Genomic DNA, 11,177 nt, shown 5'->3' with positions numbered 1-11,177 from the left:
AGAGAGAGAGAGAGAGAGAGAGAGAGAGAGAGAGAGAGAGAGAGAGAGAGAGAGAGAGTGAGACACACAGAGAGCCAGAGACAAAGAGCGAGAGACAGAAAGAGTTTGAGATGGTTTTACCAGGATGGAGTAGGCTACCTGCAAAACACAACATGAAAGAAAACTTAGTTGCTGTCTTACCTTCTGCAGTGCTTGATGCAGCACAAACGAGAAACACGAGTGCAGAAACAAACACAAGTCCACTTAGACTTTCCATTGGCACGAGTCAAGCGAGATCAAATCGCAAATATACACTCAAAACCGCATCGGATAGATCCGAGAAGCGCTTGCATTGCTTGCTTAAATTCCACTGTTATCATTGGAAAGCCACGAGGCACAGCAAAGACGGGTGAAGATTCGTGTGTACACAAGTAAAGGCCATCGCACACAAATCATGGCGTGAGTGGGGCAGCAGCAGCGCGGCTGACGCGCGTCAGCTTTTCACCTACTCTCACACACACACACACACACACACACACACAAACACACACACACACACACACACACACACACACACACACACACACACACACACACACACACATATTATGTGAGAAGAATTTATTTAGAAGTAGCCGTGAAAAAGCCATGAAAAATGTGACAGCTCTCACTCCTCTTAACAGATTAGCGGGATGTGTGCCTTCCAATTCATTGCTCTGGCTGGTTGATTTGGTGCGTCTCGAGCGGAATGCCGTGCGATTGACGCACGTCTTGTATGGAAAGCCGTTTGGCTCATAACTATTACAGCTGTAATTTAAAATAAATACAGCTGTATTTAATGATAAATACAGCTGTATTTAATCATAAATACAGCTGTATTTAAAAATAATTACACCTGTATTTAAAAATATATACAGCTGTATTTATTATTAAATACAGGTGTAATTATTTTTAAATACAGCTGCATTTAAAAATAAATACAGCTGTATTTAAAAATAATTACACCTGTATTTAATAGTAAATACAGCTGTATTTAAAAATAAATACACCTGTAATTATTTTTAGATACAGGTGTAATTATTTTTAAATACAGCTGTATTTATTTTTAAATGCAGCTGCATTTAATAAATGCAGCTGAAACAAATTAGAACTTGAATCGGAAAATGTACGACATGCAAAGCGACAATCTCGTGGAGATACTACTTCCGGTTTGCGCCATGCACCTTCCAAAATAGCGACGCCACTGGATCAGACCCGCCATTGCGTCAATTTGTTGCAGTCTGGTAATGAGCCAGAAGAAGTTTTAAGAAGGTAAGCAACGTTTTGTTTGCTTGTTCATTTGTGACTTAATGGAAGAAACAATGCGTGATCTTTGAAACACGGGTACCGTGCGGATAACCAGTGGCAATCAAAGATGGCGTGTGAAAGCAACTTTCTGTGTTTTTGAGTTCATTAAATGTTGGGATGAATATGTCAGGTTTGAGGATGCACATTTCTGTAGGTTCATCTCGGTATTCCACCCCCTCGGCTTTCTGTTGTAAATATTAAGCTGAGCACGGTGATCGAATGTGGAAGCTACGTTTGGTCAAAGGTCACAGAAGATTTGCGTCGTGCAGCGAAGGAAAGAATCGCGATCTTGTTTCCGAATCGGTACCTCTTTGTTTTTCATTAGACCTGTCATTCTGCTTGCTCGGCTTTGTTAGATGTTTGCATATCGTGTTGCTATTTTCTTTGCTTTTATTATTGTTTCTTACTTGTGCTTCGTTTATCGATACAACGCAAGTAATAAAAGTGTTTGGCAATTTTCAGGGAAAATGGAATGCTACAACGCATGGTGTATTCCAGGATATCTAATCAAGAGTTGGATGCGTTGGTGGAACCAATTACTGCTTCCAACAAGCTTACTGGGTCCTTAATGATACAAGCTCGTCTGAAAGGACAGGGGACAGTACTTCAGGTAACTCTTCTGTGCTGAATATTAGAATAGTAAAGTATGTAGGTCAGACGCTGGTTTCTGTAGAGACACCAGAGCTTCTGGTTTTGATGATCGGCGACAACGATGTTGCTCGTGATAGATCGCCGGAGGAGATTTCCTCACATATTCTGGCATGTGTATCGTTGATACAGGGTGCCAGGGTGGGGGTCGGCAACGTTGTACTTTGCCAACTCATGCCACGTTTTGAATCTCGCAGGTATCGTTTCGATCCATCATACAACGCCGCAGCTATGGAGGTCAATGCGTTGCTTCGGCAGGGCACTGTGGACTCCCCTAGAGTTGTATTTTGGGACCATGATTTTATGTTTTCCGCTGGAAAACAGTTTACGTTACCTGAATTTGCAGCGTCATTTCCTGGGTGATGGTGTGCATCTAGCAAACGTATATTCCCAAGCTTGGGACCTGTTGGCGTAACATATCAAGATCAAGAAGATCAAGCAACGTCAGGACAGGCCAGGTTGTACAAGTCCCTTCGTCAGGCGATAAACACAGTCGGTTTTTGTGTGATTAAATAATGTTGTAGCCGGGTCAGGTTGCATTGTGCGTTTTGACTGATCAGCTTACAAAGCACGGGTATAGGAACAGGGAATCTTCAAATTGTTTACATTTTCTTTCTTGTTTGATGCGGGTGGGTGGCATTATAAATCGAAGGCTCTAAATGGGGTCAACCAGATCGGTAGATGGGAAGTAACTCGAGTTTATGACAGGCTCGTTGTGGATGATGTCCCTTGTCTAAAAACCAGTTCAAGGTGGAATGGTTCTTCGATCAACACGATTGTTGAGTGTTCTGTCAAATCAAGATATGGTGACATGTTTCAACAGTATGTTTCTGTGTTGGTGGATAGTATGGATCAGTGTTTTTCCAGAGTACTTGGAAATAATTTTCAGGTGAGATTCTGATGAACATGTTGGTGTTACGATGCCTTTTCATGTGAGCGTTTGTCAATTCAGAGAATCAGAATATTTGTTCCTGTGGAGGTACTGTATGTCAATTACCTGTTAGGTGGGTGTTTGTCATTTCAATGAATCAGGAAATATTGGTTCCTGTGGAAGTACTGTTTTGTCGATCACCTGTTATTTTGCCTAGGAGATTCCAAATTTATTTTGGTGTGGTACTGTGGGCTAGGTAATATTTCATGTGTTGTTTGACTTTGCAGAGAATCGGGAAATGTTTTTCCTGTGGAGGTACTGTTGTCACTTGTGTTGGCTGGTGCCTCACAGATTACAAACACTATTTTGGTTAAAGTACATGTACCGTGGGCTAGTTAATATTTCATGGTGGGGCTGATTTTTCAGAGAATCAAAAAACATGGTTCGCTGTTGTTCTTTTTGTCAAATTAAGCTATAGGGCCTCAGAGATTCCAACATTAGTTAGTATGTGGATTTGTTAGCCAGGTATTATGTTGGTGTGTGACAGTTCAGAGAACCATGATGTAATTTCCTGTTGGTGTTCTGTTTGTCATAAATGTATTGAGCCTCAGAGATTCCAAACTCGTTTGGTGGGGGTACTGGGTGCCAGGATTTGAGTTTGACACAGAAAACACAATTGGTTTGAAGTACTTTGGGCCAGATTTTAATCAATTTCTTTGGTTTGTATTTCAGACTCCCAAAATCTGGTGACAACTTCAGAAGTATGGGATATTAAACACCTTTTACAGGCTGAACAGTGAAGGAGTTGTCAACTCCTGCAAGGAGCAGCAGACGAGTTCAAGGCTTATGTGTAATTCTCAGTAATCTGACAAATAAGGCTGTGTTCACATATCCGGTTTTTTATGCACAGGAATATGCCTCCCAGGAGGGCAGCGTCAAGGCGGGTAGCCGAAGTGACCCGAGCCGCTGCAGGTCGGCCGAGGGCCAGCAACCAGACAGCCTCGCAGCGACAACCCGGTGGGTTTGAGTCAGCCACAGCAGGAGGGGAAGAAAGCGCCACTGCTTTGGCCGCGGTATTGGCAGAACTACGCAGGCTGGGGGAGCGGCAAGAGACCTGCCAAGTGGCCATTGTCTCGCTCCAGAAAGACAACCAACGTCTGCAAGAAGCTGTTTCGGGTGATCGTGAGGCCATCGCCTCAACATCGGGATCGATGACAACCGGTACCAGCAATTCTACCCTGTCTGGCTCGGTTGCCAACCTGGTCAACACAATCACAGGTGAGGCGGCCGCCCAATTGGTGCCTGTTGTTTTGTTCGTCGAGGATAAAGTTAAACGCAGGATCTGGGGCCCGGGGCGTCAATCCACAATGACAACTGAAAAGTTTCAAATGGAAGCGTGTCAATGTTAATTGTAATTCAATCTGACAATGATCTCTTTCCTGCGTTCATGCGGTTGCAAACAGACCAGAATTGGTTCTGTTCTGTTCACATAGTACTTTGAGTTCACTTACATGCAAGGGTGATGCACAGTATTCCTATGGAGAGAACTTCATCTTTAAGTGTACTTCGATTAACTGAAGATATTCAATGGTTTACTTCAATGTGGGAGGTGTGCAATGTGTAAATACACATCAACTCAGTCAGTAAGATTTATGTGCAGGTGTATGATGCAGAGCTGTCAGCCCCTATGAAGCTTCATGTGTAGCAATCTTGAATTTATAGTGTAGCAAATGGTGTTTATCTTTAAGTATTGCATCATCTTATAATCCACTGCACCTACATGTTTATATGTCAAGACACAAATGTTGCAATAACTGTGTTCAGACAAGAAATCAGCAGCAGGAACAAATGAACATTGTAGAGTGTCTGTATAACGAAGTAGCATTTTCTGTTTTACAAGTAGCATGCTACATCGAAAGCGTAATAGTCTGCAGCTCTAATTGGGCCACTAATGCGGCATGGTGCTTTTGGATTCCACAAGTTATTTTGCATGTTGTTTTTAAGGCAAATATGTCAGAAGCTCCTAAAGAACTTTAGTGGGTAAGCCTGTGACATTGTTGTCCACATAGAGAATACTATATGGTTTCCTATGAAATACCAGTTTTACACAAGTTGTGCTTTTAAATATTAAACTGCGAACAATATTTCAAAACACTAGTGTAAAACTGGTATCAAACAGGAAGCCATGTAGTATTCTGTTTATCCTACATACAGGGTTCGTACAGGTCATGGAAAGTCATGGAATTTGATTTTTAATTTTCCAGGCCTGGAAAGTCATGGAATTTCAATTCAAGTCATGAATGGAATTTCAATTCAAGTCATGGAAAGTCATGGAATTTAACATAAATAAGAAAGAAAAAAAATTAACCTTTAGCACGCCAGCTTTCTTTCGAGTTGTTTCTTGACAACAAAAAGTATGCGGAATTGGAACGAATTACCAAGGAAGATCTTCGCAATGAACTGTGTATCGCGGTGAAAAAAATGACAGTTCGTCAAGTCACAGTGTTAGTGACGGTTATGAAACGGAATTTACGAAAGTGCAGATGGATACAAACAGTGGCTGGTCCAGTTTAGTGAAATGACAGGACCAGCAAACATTACCGATAATCTGACTGCGTAGCAAATGCTTGACTTGCTTGTCAAAGAGACACTGCGTAGAAACTGATTCAAATTCAGTGCAAAGCAAGCCAGTGTCAAAACTGGCAGTGACAAGATGTAAAAAGTTTGCGTGTTCGGAAATGGCGACCTGTGGATCTAGTCATGGAAAATGTTATTGAGGCTCATGGAATTTTGTTTCTAAAAACCAGTGGGGACCCTGTACATACTGTTGCATGTTCATTGCTGTAAATGTCCCTTTGTCAAAGCGCCCAGATTGAAGAAGCTTAAAAATTGAACCTGGATCTCTCCGAATGCCTCGTGTAATCTTTTATGTCAAAGCAAGGAAATGTCACTGGTGTGGTGTTTACGTTCTTAAAATTCTTCCGAGTGTTCAAAGAAGGACGCTTGTTTCGGTATTGGAGGCAGTGAAAAATCAGGTCCTTGTCAGACAAGACCTCTTTACACATGCAATGTAGAGTGAATCGTATTGTTATGACATGAGTGGTATGTCACGTTAGTGTAATAAGTTGTATTCTTACACGCTCCACAAAGGCACAGAGTACGGGGAGCCATCCAGCGGGTTGATCCTGGTGGAGTAGCTGTCAGAGCTTTGGCGTTGAGCCCACGAGACGTCGTCTGTACCAAGTATCAGGACCAAACGCTCTCTGGCATCTAGACGGATACCACAAGTTGATATCGTGAGTACAGCTACAAATACATACACTGGGCACAAAAAAATCCTTTTTCAAAATTTGGTGAATGTTGAGTGTGTCCGGTGGTGGGGAGGATGTTGGGGGTTGTGCCAGTTTGAACATGGAATTTGAGTGGATTGATACAGGTGGCATAAGGAATTCTCTTAAACATTATTTTATGACGCTGGAATCTTTCTTTTAAGACCTACATAACCCTGAGATAATAAGGTCTTATAATGGGGGTAAACTTACAGAGGTTATGAGCAGAATATCTTAGAGAACAGCATACCTGCCAATTGCTACGATTTTGGCGCAGCATGCTCCGATTTTGCAGGAATTGCTACGCTGCTACTCTAAGCCCTGAGCTGCTACGCTAAAAAAAAAAAAAATGACAAGCGTGCAAAATGTTCACTTATTGCTTGACAATCAACAATGAACATTGCATAACTAGTCGAGTACCGATGGCTGGGAACCACTCCGTTATGACTCGATATTGTCCACGTGACTTGCTTAGCAAATCGTGAATTTTATTGCAAGCATTCGCATTTCCGGTGACTCTATGCGCCAATTGTGAATTTGATTAGAATATGCAATGCACTTGTTAAGTTGTAAGCTGTGCACAGTGACGGTGTTAGAAGTGGAAACTGGAGGGAGACAGGATAAAAACGGGGAAACGTAAGGGTGGTGAAGATTATGGTGCAAGTTCCACGCCGATGCGGGCAAATCATTTTCAACGATTTTTGCCGAAGAATTCGACAGACTTTGCGTGTATAGGTAATAATACCTGCTATTCCGACTTGGTTGTGTGACAGACGTTTTCTTCCACACAAGATTACGTTGATTGTCTAAATCTACTTTTTGACGGAAGTGACCGAACAACTGTGAATGACGTCTCGGTATATGGGAATGACGTCACAGTCATCGTCACAGTCTGTATCTTTTGAAGCATCGCATTCTTCATGACGTCTTTCTGTGTCTGCATCCGCAAAATGTTTGTTCATTCCGGAATCTTTGTCATCTATGTTCAGAACTCTGTCCTAAGACGTTGTAATATACTGTAGTTATAGGATTGGGGGGGGGGGGTTTCTTTTGTTACTTAGTCCTTTCACTGCATTCCATTACTGTTCTCATAACTTGTGATAGTGGGAATATGTGCAATGTGGAATGGTCCTTATTTTTTAGGTGCTGGAGTAGTTCTGTGATGGTAGTAGTTTTGTGCAATGCGACTCTAGGTTCAGGTGCTTGAGTAGATCTGTGATAGTCTGTTAATACTGTTGTTTTAAACTGTCTAACTGGCTAGATCATGATTATATAATTTTATGTGATGATCTGACTAAATGATAATAATTACGTGTACTACTTACTTTTAAATGGATTATAAATTTTAGGTATTGTTCTAGTATTCACTAATGTTGTATTGATATTACTGGCACCCCTTTTAAACTGATATGGTTTTTACCTTTACAAGGCGACGATGTGAATTTGTGATGTAGATATGTGGCTGGTTATGTGTGAGAATGTAAATAATTGTGTGTGTGTGTGTGTGTGTGTGTGTGTGTGTGAGTTGTGTCTGTGTGTGCATGACAGTGTAATGTACGTATGTATGCATGCATGGTGATGTGTGTCTGCATATGTGTCTGGTTGGTTTTTATTTTATTTTTACCGTGCCGTGCCAAGATGAAATCCTTTTGCAAAATTGGTGAATAAATATCTTGTATCTTGTATCTTGTATAGTGTCAGACAAACAGGCCTCCTGAGCGAACCACTTTCCAAGGGAAGTTAAATTCGCGTATGGAAACAGTACTGTCGTCTGGGGTGCCGTTTTCAGTATTCTGAGCGTTGAAGAATTTGTAAAGAGAAGAAACGATAACAGCAGGAGAAATAAAAGTCGTGTGTGCATTTTATGTTTTTTTGGAGTGACGATTTTGAGTTTGAATCCGTTCTTGCCATGCTCCTAAAGCGTGTAACATACAATCTTGCATACGTTTGCTTTAGTAGTGGCAAAGAAGGAAAACATGTGACATTGAACTATGTTTAGACGGTTGTAATGTCGTAGAGCTCTCAGAATCTTACAAACGTTTTTGATGGCATTTTAAATGCGGGCTTGCGATTCAAATTTAAGATTATGCTAGTGCTACGCTTATAAACACCAATTGCAACTCTGACATTGGGTGAAAGTTCCAAAATGCTACTCTTTGGGCTTCACAGGGGTTGGCAGCTATGAAACAGGGTCTTGAAAATGTCTTGTTTGGGATCGTAAAAGGAAGGGCGTCTTCTAAGGGGTAGGTGGGTAACGAAGGTGAGTCGTGTGCAAGTATTTGCTTTTCTTTTCTTTTTATTTTGTCATTTTCTGGATATGTAATGAAAGACTGGTCCATTGATGATTTCCCCACGGAATACAAAACATATTCTGGTTATACCTTACCATTTCTACTGGGTGGTTATTTAAATTTGGTTGCTTGGTGTTTTTTTTAACAATAAACACCCCTTCAAGTTAACAGAGAAATAAGCAGAGGGGGGAATACTTTTCGGTGAATACCAAGCTACCTAGTCCTAACAAATAACCACCCAGCAACCAGTCTGAATCCTCGATAGCTCATAGGTTGAGAAACCACACTGTGTGGTCACTGCTTGGTGACTGAAAAGTTCTGAATGCTCAAATATTCGAAAGAGGAAAGAGCTCATACATACTGCATTTACACTATTCATTTCAGGTTTCAACACACAGAATCCAATATAAGATCCATAAGTTTGGTTGTTTTCTAAATCAAAATCTACGTTGTACCAGACACAAGGTCTCAAGGCAAGTAACTCTCATATTTTGTGTAGAAAATAGAGTTGTTCCCATTTTGCATTTGTACAAATAAAAAGACAGTAATCTGTAGGTCAATTATATTTCACTTCATAAATAGAACTTTTTTTCCCGAGATACTTAAACATGAAAAGAACGCAAAAATATTTGTCTTAGCAGAACAACTATGTACTTTATTTTATTCGAAATTAAATTAACTGCTATAAAGAGTTTGCAGAATTGCGCAATTTTCACAGAACTCTTCAACCATGGATTAATCACATGCTTGTGCAGGTAGACTGGCTGAGTGAATAATACTTGATCAAAATAATTATGTGTGCTGTGGGCAGGCTGTCTGTCTGTCCAAGGACAAAAAATGTAACGTTGAGCTGTTATCTCAGAAGTTTATACAGCTAGACCTCTGAAACTTTGCACACTTTTAGGGTTTGATGATTTCACGAAGTGACCCCAGTTTCGTTGACCCTCATCAAATTTTGGGGTCACAGCGGGGTCATGTTCGTTTAATAAAAACTTAACGTTGATGTTATCTCAGATGTGTTTTTAGCTAGAGCTTTAATAGTACGCACACTTCTAGGTTTTGATAATCTACCAACTTGACATAAGGTTGTGGGCGGGGATGTAGCTCAGTCGGTAGCGCGCTAGATTTGTATCCAGTTGCCTGCTCTCAGCGTGAGTTCGTCCCCACGTTCGGCGGGAGATTTATTTCTCGGAGTCAACTTTGTGTGCAGACTCTCCTCGGTGTCCGAACACCCCCGTGTGTACACGCAAGCACAAGACCAAGTGCGCACGAAAAAGATCCTGTAATCCATGTCAGAGTTCGGTGGGTTATAGAAACAAGAAAATACCCAGCATGCTTCCTCCGAAAGCGGCGTATGGCTGCCTAAATGGTGGGGTAAAAACGGTCATACACGTAAAATTCCACTCGTGCAAACCACGAGTGCACGTGGGAGTTTCAGCCCACGAACGCATAAGAAGAAGAAGAAGACATAAGGTTGATTGACCTTCGTCACAGCCCACTTCGTCAACATCACGGGCCAAAGAATCTAGACACAGCCATCGTCGAACGCTGAAGAAGAAGAAGATTGACCTTCGTCAAGTTTTGGGGTCACAGGGGGTCATGTTCGAATCAAAATATCTTAACATTGATGTTATCTCAGGTGTTTTTGAAGCTTGAGCTTTGAAACTTTGAACACTTGAAGGATTTGATAATCTACCTACGTGACCCTAGTTTGGTTGATCCCTGTCACATTTTGGGGTCACAGTGGGGTCAAGTTTGTAAAAGCTTTACATTGCGGTTTTCTCAGTTATTTTTATTAAATTTCACTGAATTGTATGTGTTATTAACCAGCAGACATTACCAAAATTTTGCTTATTTTTATCAAATTTTAGAGTCCCAGCAGTTAGTGGAATCCTCCTTTTAAGACCTACAAGACCATTAAGGCTTATGGACATGACGAAGAAAAGTCATATAAAGCAATTGCTTTTCTTGGTTTATTTCTTTGCAAAATTGAAGAAAGGTGGATTAGATGGGTTACACACCTTTTCTCAATGATATATATATTAAAAATAATGGTCTTGATTCTCGGTCATGAAAAAGCACTTTGACCATTACTTTTTAATATTTACTGAGCATGTTACCTGTACTTATTTCCCAATAACTCTTTAATCAGAATTTGTGTGGTGAAATCACATATGGAAACGGATCTCTGTTTGTTATATTGCAGGTGGAAAATGGTGATTCATGGGGCAATCGATGGCTTTAGCCGGGCCACTACCTTCCTCCATGCCACCGAAACAACAGGTCAGAGACCGTTCGGGATCTGTTTTTGGGTGGAACCCAACGCTTTGGACTCCCGTCAAGAGTCCGCATGGACCATGGTGGCGAGAATCTGGATGTCGTCGCCCTCATGAACGAACACAGGGGAGAAGGCCGCAGTGACCATAACCAAAGGATCGAGCGTCTCTGGCTCGACGTCTGGAAAGATGTGGTGAACCCTTACCATGACCTGTTTACTGCAATGGGAACACCACAGGCAGAAGGTGGTCTGGGGATACTGAACATGGACAATCCCATTCACTTGTGGGCCCTCCACAATGTTTTTCTGCCCAGGCTGAACCGGTCCCTACAGTGGTTTGTGGAACAGAAGAACCACCAACCCCTGAGGACAGAGCGCAACAGAACTCCCCTGCAGCTCTTCTTCAGGGGGATGCTGGAGAGACGAGCCAGCAC

The 11,177-nt window shown here is 41.6% G+C and overlaps 1 protein-coding gene across 2 annotated transcripts; it reads left to right on the top strand.

Moving 5' to 3' along the window:
• Positions 1 to 1,846: 1,846 nt before the first annotated feature.
• Positions 1,847 to 10,871, top strand: LOC138948160 (uncharacterized). Of its 2 annotated transcripts, XR_011449910.1 has the most exons (4): positions 1,847 to 1,936; positions 3,756 to 4,123; positions 5,996 to 6,141; positions 10,672 to 10,871. XR_011449910.1 is itself a non-coding variant. In XM_070319661.1 (3 exons), the coding sequence occupies exons 2-3, from the start codon at positions 3,760 to 3,762 to the stop codon at positions 6,040 to 6,042; spliced, it is 411 nt and encodes a 136-aa protein (XP_070175762.1). In that variant the 5' UTR covers positions 1,847 to 1,936; positions 3,756 to 3,759; the 3' UTR covers positions 6,043 to 7,061. The 2 variants fall into 2 exon arrangements, 1 of the variants encoding a protein (XP_070175762.1); XM_070319661.1 differs by lacking the exon at positions 10,672 to 10,871 and having other exon boundaries at positions 5,996 to 7,061.
• Positions 10,872 to 11,177: the final 306 nt, after the last annotated feature.

This window comes from Littorina saxatilis, linkage group LG15, assembly GCF_037325665.1.
Source record: "Littorina saxatilis isolate snail1 linkage group LG15, US_GU_Lsax_2.0, whole genome shotgun sequence".
Classification (NCBI taxonomy): Eukaryota; Metazoa; Mollusca; class Gastropoda; order Littorinimorpha; family Littorinidae; genus Littorina; species Littorina saxatilis.
The sequence above is the reverse complement of the archived record's forward strand: the minus strand, read 5'-3'. Positions and strand labels throughout refer to the sequence as shown.